The following is a 14,052-nucleotide window of genomic DNA, read 5'->3' on the forward strand; positions in this document are numbered from 1 at the left end:
CAGAGAGCACCTCTGGGCCATCCGGACGAACCAACCCAACCACCCTGTGGCACAGCATTTCAACTCCCCCTCCCACTCCACCGAGGATATGCAGGTCATTGGACTCATCCACCGCCAAACCACAACAACGTGACGGTCGGAGGAGGAGCGTCTTATCTTCCGACTGGGAACCCTCCAACCACAGGGGATGAACTTGGACTTCACCAGTTTCTTCATCCCCCCTCCCCCCACCTTGTCTCAGCCGAATCCCTCCAGCCCGGCTCCGCCTTCCTGACCTGCAGTCTTCTTGTTGACCTCTCCGCCTCCATCCTACTCCGACCTATCACCCTCACCTTGACCTCTTTCCACCTATCACATTTCCAACGCCCCTCCTCCAAGTCCCTCCTCCCTACCTTTTATCTTCTCCTGCTGAACACTCTCTGCTCATTCCTGAAGAAGGGCCTGTGCCCGAAACGTCGAATCTCCTGTTCCCTGGATGCTGCCTGACCTGCTGTGCTGTTCCAGCAATAAAGTTTCAACTTTGATCTCCAGCATCTGCAGACCTCACTTTCTCCTCTAAATGGGGAATACACTAGAGCTGTGGAAAATACTGAGAGTCTGAATATTATAATAGTTCAATCCACTGCCTTTCCAAGCATATTAGCAGGAAGAGAAATTATGAATCTTTCAAGTTCAGGATTGCTACATAAATTCTTCAATTGTGAAGCAATTCAGGAATTTTTATCATTGTTCCAAATCAAGTAGCAATGCTTTAGTTTGAAACATGCCTTTCACTTCCTGCATTAGATTTTTTTTGGTCTTTGTATGACTGTGATAAGTCAGTTTGCAACAAAGCAGCAGCTGAGTCAGACGCTCTAGAGAAGAAAGGACGTGGAGATCGTAGTAGCTATCGAGAAAGAAACAAATGTAGCATTTCAAGTCAAAAATGACTTCAGAGCCCAATGAACCAATCTGATTTCCAAAGACCAGTAACATTAAACTTGAAATGTTAATTTTGTTTCTATCTCCAAAGATACTGCCAAATCTCCTGAATTTCTCCAGCACTTTCAGTTTAAGTTTCAGAGCTCCAGTATGTGCAATATTTTACTTTTATTTTTGTAAGTTGAAGTTGTGTGTTTTCTGGATGTGACTGGTGCTGGCTTGGCCAGCATTTATTGTCAATCCCTCGGTGCCCTTTCTTGTGCAAGAGACTAGTCGCAATAACTGAACGCTGTAAAGCTGATCATACTTACTGATTGGGTCCATCTTCAGAACGATTGAGGAAGTAGATATCTCTAGGTTACAGCAGTGGAGAGTCTCTTTCATTGGAAGTAGTATAGAACAATGAGAGATGCTAAGAGCACTTATGGAGTGATTGACACCATAAATAGAAATACTTAGGAATGATATTTTTGGTATAGTTGGTCTGTAGGATCGACCCAAGCCTCTTCTCATCCAATCCTATTAATATATCCCAATACGTTCTCTAACTTGCATTATCCGCAGTTTCCCATGATATGCACCAGTGCTACTCCCCTTGTTGCAAATGGTGCTCCTAGTGAGAATATTAATGAGGACAAATGCAAACACACAACTTAGCTTAAAGCATGAAAAAATATACAGTACTACATAACTTGGTGCAAAATAAAAAAAAACTCTTCAACTTCTCTCTGCTTCTTTTACCATTCACTTTAAATCTGTCTTCTGGTTCCTTACTATTTTTGAGTATGTTACCAACAAATCTCTCAAATAGTTTCTGCTGTTTGCTGTGAGAAACAGTGGGTGCTGCAGGCAAAATGTTTGCAAGTGTTAGTAATATGTTAAGCAATGCCCTGACAAACCAGATCTAATGTAGCTAGCTTGGGAGATTCTGCACAGCTCTTTAGCCATTAAGCTCCATTTTTGCAAGCTGTTAGCTCAGTTTGATTCATTGAGTATGCTTCCTGCACAGGACTACTGAAGCATCATGATTAGATACTTAGCTCTGTTTCCTACCTGTAACTTAGCTATGTTATCTCCTCATAGGCACACACTTGAAGGAGCAATATGAGAAAATGGTGTTTTAGAAAATTCTTCTTTCAGTCTCTTAGGCAGTCAAATCTAGTATGGTTTTTACTTTAATTTTCTAATCAAATTTTCTAATTCTATCACACATCTCTGGAGCAGTTAGGACTTGATCCTGAGCCTCCTGGCTCAGAGGCAGGGAGATTACCACTGTGGCACAAGAGCCGCTTCAAATCTGTAAGATATTTTCGAATCAAATTGATCAGAGATATTAATACACACCTCTGGAGCTGGGTTCCCAAGTGGTTTAAGTCTTGCTGTGGCAGTTAACCTTGGTCAGGGAACATGTGTTGAAGTGGCAAGCAACTGGAAGCTCAGGATCATTTACACAGGCAGAATGTAGTTGTCCTGCAAAGAAGTCATGCCTAGTCTCCCCAGTGTAGAAAAGAGCACATTGTCAACAGTGCAGCCAGTCTGTCTAGGACCTTGGATAGGAATGAGGCGGGATTAGAGGAACTTTGGGATTAGCGGGGCTTGATTTCCGTTAATGGAGTATGAATTGTAACTCTGTGCTACTTGTGTATTACCTTTCAGATACCACATTAAATAAACTAATGTTTAAATTGAGCAGATTAGTATAACTTTCTTGTCATACAGTGTGTTGTCTTGAAGAAAAATATTTCATGATGTGATGCTGTTTTCGTATCTGTGATAATGGATGTAACATTAGGCATTACATCGATGCAACCAGGGAATCAGATAGAATAAACTGAGTGAAATAATATTAGTAACGTAGCATGTTCAATGTAACCTTTTATTTTCACAATATTATACAGATGAAAGAATATTTTATGTGTTGACTTTTTAAAAAAGTCATTTTTGTATTTAGCATGGGTATTACATAAGTTAAATCTAATAAGCTTGCAATGCTCCAGTGACATGTTTATCCTAATTGGTATTGCTATCTTAGCAAAGTGAGGAATCATCTGTATATCTTTTGTAGTGCTGTGACTCTTGGGCAGATATTACAATATTGAACCACTTACAATGCTCAATAAATGATGACCCAGAACCGATCCCTGTGGAACAGGTCTCCAGTCGGAAAAGCAACCCTTCGCTACCACTCTGTCTCCTGCCTTTAAGTCAATTATGTGTCCAATTGACAAGCTCATCTTGATTTGTACATGACTTAACTTTACTAATTAGTCTACCATGCAGAACCTTGTCAAAGGCTTTATTAAAATTCAAGTAAACAATGTCTACTGTACTGTACCAAAATCTTTTTGGTAACTTTCTCAAAAACTCAATCAAGTTTGTCCTTAAAATTGCTTACAGATTTTATAACCTGCAGTATTGCTTTACTACTCAAGAGTTTCACAGTCTTGTGATTTGATAAATGCATGATGCTCCTGGAAATATCTGCAATTTTTAACTGTTACATATATAAGACAATGTTTTGTGTGATATCAATTATTCTTTGGATTTCCAGTGGAAGAAATTATAGACCGTGCTGACTATCTTTATGGCACTGGAGAAGTGGAAAAACTTTATCACCTCCTTATTGAACACAAGAACAGGTAATCTCTCAACCAACGTATACATGAAGCATTCAGCTGTGTTAATTACCTGCCACTCGGTGTTCTCTGTCTAATGTTTCTTTGAACTGAGTTTGTAAACCATGGAATGCCATTAATATCTTGAACCCTCAAAGAGGGATTGCTTACTATTAAGTAGAAGCAAATCAAGTGTGCTTTACTGGTGCTTTTTAGTCACCTGTGGATATCTTCAGCTCAAATTAAACTTCAGTATTAATTACATGCATTGACTTTAAATCCAAGTTGTACATATATATTTGAGTTAATTATTGTCAGTGGCTTAGTACAAGAGGTAAATTTTTGTTGACCTCTTTGCTATAGAAGGATGAATGCTTTTCACGTGAGAGTTGACAACTCTTGGCATATTGGTGAAAGTGAGGACTGCAGATGCTGGAGATCAGAGTCAAGATTAGAGTGGTGCTGGAAAAGCACAGCAGGTCAGGCAGCTGCTTGACCTGCTGTGCATTTTCAGCACCACTTTAATCTTAACTCTTGGCCAATGTAAGTACAAAGTAAAATTAAAATTGAAACTAAAATAAAATACTGCAGATATGCGAGTGAAATATTGGAAATGTTTAGCAAGTTTAATAGCATCTGTGGACAGAAAGAGTTCATCATCGGAAATTTGCCAGCCCTTGAGCAGTGTTGGCAAAGATGAGTAAGTTGGGGAAATATTGCAAGATTGGAATACAAGGTTGTTGATGTCGGGGAAGAAAAGGGTAGATTCTCTACGCAAGGCTTTTTTGGCAAGATGACAATCTCAGTAGTGAGTGGCAAGAGGCCCATTTACACTCATTAACACCCCATTATTACCTAAGCTTGCCTCATTTCTAACCAGTTTTCTATTTCTCCAAGTAGTGGAGTGAAACTAGTGGGTGACAATTCCTGACATGAGCACTGTGCGGGTACCAGGCAGCTCCATAGCTAGCGTTTCACAGCACCTCAGGGCAAGCTTCATGGGCAGCAGTTGCACATGCCCTCCATCCATAGACATTGCATTAGCAAGCCTCACTACATCATCGTGGCACTAACTTTTAATAGAATTCAGCACTTCAGGAGTACAATTTGGAGCTCACTGACCCCTTCAGTGCTGCTGCCAGGCCACTTTGTGTGCAAGGACAGGCAAACAGACGGCACCTCAACATCCTGGGACTTAGCAATGACCAGTAACTGCACTAGACTAGCCACTGTACAACACAGTGTCAAGCTTCTTTGTTTTGAATGGTGTCAAACTTATTGAGTGTTGTTGAAGCTGCACTCATCAAATGACAAGTATTCCATCATATTCATGACTTGTACCTTGTGGGTAGGCTTTGGTGAGTTAGGGATGATTTACCTGCTGTTGGCACAGTGGTTAGCACTGCTGCCTCACAGCGCCAGAGACCCGGGTTCAATTCCCGCCTCAGGCGACTGACTGTGTGGAGTTTGCACGTTCTCCCCGTGTCTGCGTGGGTTTCCTCCGGGTGCTTCGGTTTCCTCCCACAGTCCAAAGATGTGCAGGTCAGGTGAATTGGCCATGCTAAATTGCCCGTAGTGTTAGGTAAGGGGTAAAAGTAGGGGTATGGGTGGGTTACACTTCGGCGGGTCGGTGTGGACTTGTTGGGCCGAAGAGCCTGTTTCCACACTGTAATGTAATCTAATCTAATCTAGCCCCTACACTTCTCTTGTAGCCACTGTACAAACACAGTGGGCAGTAAATGAGGCCCAGAGATGGAAATGTGTTGCTGGAAAAGCGCAGCAGGTCAGGCAGCATCTAGGGAACAGGAGAATCGACGTTTCGAGCATTAGCCCTTCTTCAGGAATGAGCCCTTCTTCCCTCATTCCTTCGGGCATTAGCCCTTCTTCCCTCATTCCTGAAGAAGGGCTAATGCCCGAAACATCGATTCTCCTGTTCCCTAGATGCTGCCTGACCTGCGCTTTTCCAGCAACACATTTCCATCTCTGGGCCTCATTTACTGCCCACTGTGTTTGTACAGTGGCTACAAGAGAAGTGTAGGGGCTAGATTAGATTAGATTAAATTACAGCAACACATTTCCATCTCTGATCTCCAGCATCTGCAGACCTCACTTTCTCCAGTAAATGAGGCCCAGTCAGGAAAGCCCACTTCCCATGAATGAATTTTAAAAAATCTTTAAGTTGCCTATAATTTTAATCCTCCATTTTGCTCCAACTCTGACCTCAACCTCTTACACTTCCAGTGAACCTCAATGTAAACTTGAGGAACACCATCTTATCTGTTGACTTGGTATTTTATAGACTTTTGGATTCACAAATACGTACTGTATTACAATTTCAGATTATAATTTTATTTTCCTTTTCAGGTTTTTGCTTTTTAATATTTTCTTTCGGCTGGCAACTGTTCATAATCTTCCCATATCCGACTCCTCGAAATACTTGCAATTTTTTTTTACTTGTTCCATTACTATTCCTATTTTTCTTGCAATATCTGCCATTTAGAGTCATAGAGATGTATAGCATGGAAACTGACACTTAGGTCCAACCCGTCCATGCCGACCAGATATCCCAACCCAATCTAGTCCCACCTGCCAGCACCCGGCCCATCTCCCTCCAAACTCTTCCTATTCATATACCCATTCAAATGCCTTTTAAATGTTGCAATTGTACCAGCCCCCACCACTTCCTCTGGCAGCTCATTCCATACACATACCACCCTCTGTGTGAAAAAGTTGCCCCTTAGGACCCTTTTATATCTTTCCCCTCTCACCTAAAAGTATGCCTTCTAGTTCTGGACTTCCCGATCCCAGGGAAAAGACTTTGTCTATTTATCCTATCCATGCCCCTGATAATTTTGTAAACCTCTATATGGTCACCCCTCAGCTTCTGACGCTCCACGGAAAACAGCCCCATCCTATTCAGCCTCTCCCCATAGCTCAAATTCTCAAACCCTGACAACATCCTTGTAAATGTTTTTTGAACCATTTCATGTTTCAGAGCATCTTTCCGATAGGAAGGAGACCAGGATTGCACACAATATTTCAACAGTGGCCTAACCAATGTCCTGTACAGCCGCAACATGACCTCCCAACTCCTGTACTCAATACTCTGCCCAATAAACGAAAGCATACCAAACGCCTTCTTCACTATCCTATCTACCTGCGACTCCACTTTCAAGGAGGTATGAACCTGCACTCCAAGGTCTTTTTGTCCAGCAACACTCTCCAGGACCTTACGATTAAGTGTATATGTCTTGCTAAGATTTGCTTTTCCAAAATGCAGCACCTCGCATTTATCTGAATTAAACTCCATCTGCCCATCTGGTCCAGATCCTGTTGTAATCTGAGGTAACCTTCTTCGCTGTCCACTACACCTCCAATTTTGGTGTCATCTGCAGACTTACTAACTATACCTGTTAGGCTCGCATCCAATCTTCCATAATGGTACAGAAATTTAATTCCTTTTCCATGCTCATCCACATTTGATAGCCTTGCTTGCTTAAAACCTCTTGCACCTTTAACTTTTTCCAGTTCTGATGAAACGTTATCAACTTGAAAAGTTAATTCTACTTACTTTACCACAGATGTTGGCAGAACTGCCAACTATTTCCAAGATTTTCTGTTATTATTTCAAAATTTGGACTGATTTACTTGAAGCATTCAGAAAAGAGTTGAGATTAATTTGTGTCTTTGCAAGAACATGTGTAGCAAAATGAAAAGTAGTCAGAATCTTGAAGGGACCTCGCTATATTAAACTGCTTATTCAAATTCGTATGTGCTTATTTCCTTAATCCTGGTATTAACTGCATGTCGAATGTGACATGTATGTATTATCAGAAAACCAAAAGAATTGTGGATGGTGGGAATCTGAAACAAAAACAGAAATTGCTTGAACATATCAGCACGCCTGGCAGCATCTGTGGAGAGAAATCAGTTAACGTTTTGGTTCCAGTGACCCTTCTTCAGAACTCCAGTTCTACCAGACCTGCTGAGATTTTTCAGCAACTTTGTTTTTATTTCATTTATTATCAGAAGTCATTTATTCAAGTGATGCAGCATTTTTCTGCATTTAGAAAAATAAAAAAAAATCAGAATTGACATACTTTGTGAATGCTGTTTTATTAAAAATGCTTACTCAAAGGTCTACTGCAATGCATCAGACAGTGGAAGTCAGTTGAGTGTTTTTTTTCTAACATTAAAATGTACACCACATTTCCAAGAAGGATTTAATTGTGTCAGACATGTGGTATTGTACAGTTTAATATACAAAGTAATAATTTGCTAGTGTGAATGATAAAGATGATTTTACAGTAGCTGCTTTAAATGTAGGCATATTCAAATAATTTTGACTATTTGATTTTATTACTTAGTGCCAATCGCCTGCCTTTTCACCTATTGCAGCCTGCCACTTCGATCCAAAATATCATCAAATGACCTCATGAGTGCCTTAGTTTAAGGCAGTACAATCAATACCCTAACTACTCACTGTGTGAAAAGGTTTTCTCTTGCTTTGTTTGTACATCACTTTAATTCTTCTCCCTCTCATTTTCTTTCTTTTCCATGTGGAACAGCTTCTCCCTATCTACTCTGTCCAGTTAGCTCACAGTTTTGAAAATCTTACCAAATCATATCCAGCCATTTCCCCAAGGAGAACACCCCGACTTAAAGTCATAGAAATGTACTGCACGGAAACAAACCGTGCAGTCCAAATCATCCACGCTGACCAGATGTCCCAATCTAATCTAGTCCCATTATGACCCATATGGCCCACATGGCCCATAAGACATCGGAGTGGAAGTAAGGCCATTCGGCCCATCGAGTCCACTCCGCCATTCAATCATGGCTGATGCGCATTTCAGCTCCACTTACCAGCGTTCTCCCCGTAGCCCTTAATTCCTCGAGACAACAAGAATCTATCAATCTCGGCCTTGAAGACATTTAGCGTCCCGGCTTCCACTGCACTCCGTGGCAATGAATTCCACAGGCCCACTCTCTGGCTGAAGAAATGTCTCCGCATTTCTGTTCTGAAGTGACCCCCTCTAATTCTAAGGCTGTGTCCACGGGTCCTAGTCTCCTCGTTTAACTGAAACAATTTCCTAGCATCCACCTTTTCCAAGCCATGTATTATTTTGTATGTCTCTATTAAGTCTCCCCTTAATCTTCTAAGCTCCAACGAATACAATCCCAGTATCCTCAGCCGTTTTTCATATGTTAGACCTGTCATTCCAGGGATCATCCGTGTGAATCTCCGCTGGACACGTTCCAGTGCCAGTATGTCCTTCCTGGGGTGTGGGGACCAAAACTGGACACAGTACTCCAAATGGGGCCTAACCAGAGCTTTATAAAGTCTTAGTAGTACATCTCTGCTTTTATATTCCAACCCTCTTGAGATAAGAGACAACATTGCATTCGCTTTCTTAATCATGGACTCAACCTGCATGTTTACCTTTAGAGAATTCTCGACTAGCACTCCCAGATCCCTTTGTGCTTTGGCTTTATTAATTTTCTCACCATTTAGAGAGTAGTCTATGCTTTTATTCTTTTTGCCAAAGTGCAAGACCTCGCACTTGCTCACGTTAAATCCCATCAGCCATTTCCTGGACCACTCTCCCAACCTGTCTAGATCCTTCTGTAGCCTCCCCACTTCCTCAGTACTACCTGCCTGTCCACCTAACTTCGTATCATCGGCAAACTTCGCTAGAATGCCCCCATATCCCTCTAAACCCTTCCTATTCATATACTTATCCAGGTGCCTTTTAAATGCTGTAATTGTACCAGCCTCCACCACTTCCTCTGACAGCTCATTCCATACACGCACCACCCTCTGCATGGAAAAGTTGCCCCATAGGTTTCTTTGATATCTTTCTCCTCTCATCCTAAACCTGTGCCCTCTAGTTCTGGATTCCCCCACGCCAGAGAAAAGACTTTGTCTATTTATCCTCTCCATGCCCCTCATGATTTTATAAACCTCTGCCAGGTCACCCCTCGATCTCCGGCTTCTTCAAACTATGCTCATTACTGAAGTTTCTCATTCATGGAACTGACCTTGTAAATTGCTACTGCAGTCTCTCAAATGCATTCACATCTTTCTTATAATGTGGGGCCCACACTATTTAATAATCAGGCTGAATTCTGACAAGTATCTTAAGTAATTTGAACATCACCTCCTTACTGTTATACTGTATGCCCCTATCAATAAAGTCGAGAACATTTTATAATGTTTTATAAACTGTTCTCCACCTTTCCTGCCACCTTCAATGATCAGTGCACATATACACCCAGGTCGCTGTGCTCCTGCACCCCTATTTTATGTTGTCTTTCAACATTCATCCAATGTATTTTAGTTGTGGGCCAACTTAATCCAAGTCTGTGTTCTCTATTGAGATATGACATTAGTGTTAACCTCAGAATGGTTAATTTGTGTTTTCCTGCTTGGCATATGGTCCTGAATTAAAAGAAAAAAAAATTGGAAGCAGGACATTTGCAAAACTGAAATTTAAAACAGACAAGTTGAATTCCTTGTTTTATCTAGTACAAATGATGAGCTACTGTGGCGTCTAGCACGTGCGTCAAGAGATTTGGCACAGCTGGAAAGCACTTCAGTGGAAAGGAAGAAACAGCTGACATATGAGGCTTTGGAGTTTGCTGAAAAAGCGCTGGAGCAAAATGAATTGAGCTTTGCTGCTCATAAGGTAATGCATATTTATTTCCAATGTTTTTTTTTAAGTTTCTACCTGCTTGTGATTTTAATTTGTTTTTAATCTGTGCAGTGGTATGCTATTTGTATCAGTGATGTTGGAGACTACGAGGGTATCAAGACTAAAATTTCGAATGCATATGTCATTAAAGAACATTTTCAGGTAAATGTGAAACCTTCCATTATTACCACATTTATTTTCATGATTTTCATTTTGTGAAAAGTCACCCTGCTGCTGGTAAAGGGAAGATTGAGAAACCTAATTAGAGGTAATTTGGGAAGGAGTTAGAAATAAATGCAGTGAAATGTCAAAATAGTTAAAAAAGAAACAAGTTTGAAAAAGGAGAATAAAAGAAAGTGGGGAAAACTGAGGAGGAAAGGGTCTTTGAGTAATATGAGTGGGTTGCATTACGTTGTTTGGCTGTAAATATATAAAACAAAAAATAAGAAAACTGAAGGGAAATGATGTATTCTTGACAGAAACATGACTTCAATTGAAGTAGATCTGACAGCTCAATATTTCTAGATACAAAGTATTTAGAACTAGAAGAGGGAAATGGGTTTGGGATATGTATGGTAATTAAGGACTTCTTGACAAGTTTGGAAAGGGCAAGTTTTATGTCTGAAGAAGGATCACCGGACTTGAAACGTTAGCTCTGCTTTCTCTCCACAGATGCTGCCAGACGTGCTGAGTTTCTTCAGCAATTTCTGTTGTTGTTTTATCACTTGGGCGTAGGTGAGCTGAATTAAAGAATAATAGATGCAGGTCAGTCTTCCATGAACTTTGCACCCTGGCAGTAAATTTGGGGTTAGAGAGTGGACAGTAATTAGACCTTAATGTCTCCTTAATTAGTTAGAAGGGAGATGTAGATTCACATGTAGAATATGAAGCAGGAGAAGTGGGAATTAGATTGTCATCTGAAAGGAAGAACGTACAATGATAGGGAGAAGATTGGGGAATGGCACTAGAAAAATTGTTCATTTAGTGAGCTAGTGCAGACACGAAAGACCAAATGGCCTCTTTCTGTGCTGAAACAATTCTGTGATTCTGTAACCAGCAGATTGAATTGAGAAACAGCTTTTAATAAAACCAAAGGTCATTTCTTCTGTGGCGACTTTGTGAAATTTACTTTTATCAATGGAAGAAATAAAATCTTGATAGAAAATTATTTGAAAAACTTTTCTTCTCTTTCAGAAAGCTATTGAGCTTAATCCCAAAGATGCAACATCGATTCATTTAATGGGATTATGGTAGGAACCTTATCGTATTGGGCAGTTCTACTTACTGAGACTCATTCTAACATTGTTTAAAATTTGTAAAAGGCATTAACATTCATCACTGGAACTGCAAGTATCTCACATTGCTGCTTTTAAACATTTTGTTGTACTAACTGTTAAAGAGCATATGACTAAACTAAATTGTTTAATCTCCTGTTTTATTTACAGTTACCTTCAGTGCCGTATCTAGTTAGAAGTTGATAGATAAGTCTGCTGAACACTAATGGATAACTATGCTGTTGAGTGCAATGTTCTGCAATGTGTGTTGGGAGTGAAGCAGTTAAAGTAGCTATTATACTTAACTGCATAGACTCTGATCCTACATCACTGTTGTTACGTTTGATATTATACTAGACAACAAGCAAAATGAAGATTGTTTGTAACCTGTCAATTAGATAGTGTTAAAATCCCATTTGTATCATGTTATGAAGATGTAGTTGAAAGTTTTATTTGTTCTCATTTATTTCTCTGAAGGTGTTTTACATTTGCAGAATTGCCCTGGGTCCAACAGAAAATAGCTGCTATGTTCTTTGCCACACCACCAAGCTCCTCTTATGAAGAGGTAAAATAAAGCTAATAACTCAGTACTTTCTGCACGTTCGTTTGAAATTGCAAACATTTATTTGTAATGGTCTTTTGCAATGGTTGCCTTTTGATTACAGCTTCTGTTTCCTTCACATTTGGGTCTTTTGGGTCACAAATTGAGTTGAAAGTAGTTTCCAGATTACTTAATGGCAACTCGGATGGAGCAATAAATGCTGGCCGAGCAAGTGACACCCACATCCTGTGACCAGCTAAGAGCAATGTAATGCACTGAAAATGATATTAGGGAGTAAACAGGTGATCCTCTGTTATGAGGAAGGGTCACCAGACCTGAAATATTAACTTTGATTTCTCTGCACAGTTGCTGCCAGACATGCTGAGCTTTTCTAGCAACTTCTGTTTTTTGTTTTTGATTTACAGCATCTGCAGTCCTTTCAATTTTTATTAGTTTCTGTCTCTTTGATAGTGCAAGTTTATAAGTCCACATGCTTGTTCCTTACCATAGTTCCACAGAATTTTTCCTTCAAGTATTTAGCCTTTTGAAACATACCATTGAAACGGCTTCCCTAACAACTCACAATGTTTCTTTAAAAACTTTCTTCACTTCACCTTCGGTTCTTTTGCTGATTATCTTAAATCCCTGGCCCTGGGTTACAAGTGCTTATATCACTGGAAACAGTTTTCCTACTCTACCAAATACATTCATGTTTTTGATGACCTCTGAACTTTCCCTACTCTAAGAAGAACAATTCCAGTTTCCACACTCTCTCCACTTCAAATCAGTCATCCATGGTGACATTCTCGTAAATAAATATTTGGTTCTGTACTTGCTGTACTTTAGAAGCATGAGTAGCGATCTTGTTGAAACACATAAGATCCTTAGAGGCTAAGAGGATACTTCCCATTGTGGATAATTCGAGAACTGGGGCACAGTTTCAAAAAAAGAGTTCTCCTATTTGAAATAAGGGGGACTTTTCTCTTTTAGAGTGTTGTTAGTGTTTGGAATTCTCTCCTCCAGCAAGATATGGAGATAGTGTCAATATTATTAATGCTGAGTTACAGGGGATTCCAGGGTGATAGAGGACAGGGAGGAAGATGGAGTAAATTCCACATCGTATCAGCCCTGATTCTATTCAATGACAAATGGTCCACTTGTGCTCCTACAAAACCTCCCTCTCATCTTAGTGTCCTTCTCAAAGTGGTACCCAAAATTCAACAGGGTACTGAGACTTACTTTAAGTTCTCTAGTATTATATTCTGTGCCTCTACTAACAACAGCAGAAATTGAGTGTCATTTTCTAATCATCTGCACAACATGTCTTGCCACCTTCTAAGAATTGTGTCCAGACACCCCCAACTCTTGCTTGCTCTTGCATCACATTTCAAGTGGTACTATTTAATTTATATTTTCAGTCCTTCCATTCCAAAATGTAACATTTGACACTTCCCTCTGTTAGATTTCATCAGCCATGTGCTTGTATGTATTTATCTATGTTTCCATGGCTGATTTCTCCTGGAACCAGTCTGTCACCAGAGGCTATATTTCGAGGTCTCTAAACTATATCAAGCATGGCTGAATAGAAGCCTGTTCTGCTCTTACTGCCTGCCATTGTGATTGGAAAGATTTAAAAGTTGATAATTAACCTGTTTAGCCATGTTATGAATACCCCTTCTGTAGCCTTCATATCCTAGAGTGGGACTTGAACCCAAAGCTTAGGCTTAAAGGGAGTCTGTGCCCATTCTGCGTTCAGCATTTTTAGTGTAAGCAACAAAATGACAGAGACAGCTTAACATGTCTCTGGAATGACAAAATCAATTTTAATCATTAATCTACAAGTTGTCTTTCATGACTCCATGACATCCTAAAGTATTTTGTAACTAACAAAGAATTCATAAAGCAACAATGACTAATTTATAAATGGTAAGATCACATCAGTGTTTGATCAGATTAGATCAAATCTGAACAACTTCAAGTCATAGAGATGTACAGCATGGAAACAG

At 40.1% G+C, this 14,052-nt stretch overlaps 1 protein-coding gene across 2 annotated transcripts in view; it reads left to right on the plus strand.

Moving 5' to 3' along the window:
• Nucleotides 1–14,052, plus strand: part of rmdn1 (regulator of microtubule dynamics 1) — a 36,287-nt gene that overhangs the window by 15,310 nt on the left and 6,925 nt on the right. For both annotated transcript variants that reach the window (XM_043688145.1, XM_043688146.1), the window contains exons 3-7: nucleotides 3,473–3,560; nucleotides 10,066–10,225; nucleotides 10,304–10,393; nucleotides 11,426–11,481; nucleotides 11,983–12,070. In XM_043688145.1, the coding sequence (XP_043544080.1) occupies nucleotides 3,473–3,560; nucleotides 10,066–10,225; nucleotides 10,304–10,393; nucleotides 11,426–11,481; nucleotides 11,983–12,070 (482 nt within the window). The remainder of the gene's footprint in view (nucleotides 1–3,472; nucleotides 3,561–10,065; nucleotides 10,226–10,303; nucleotides 10,394–11,425; nucleotides 11,482–11,982; nucleotides 12,071–14,052) is intronic.

Source organism: Chiloscyllium plagiosum, chromosome 4 (assembly GCF_004010195.1).
Source record: "Chiloscyllium plagiosum isolate BGI_BamShark_2017 chromosome 4, ASM401019v2, whole genome shotgun sequence".
Classification (NCBI taxonomy): domain Eukaryota; kingdom Metazoa; phylum Chordata; class Chondrichthyes; order Orectolobiformes; family Hemiscylliidae; genus Chiloscyllium; species Chiloscyllium plagiosum.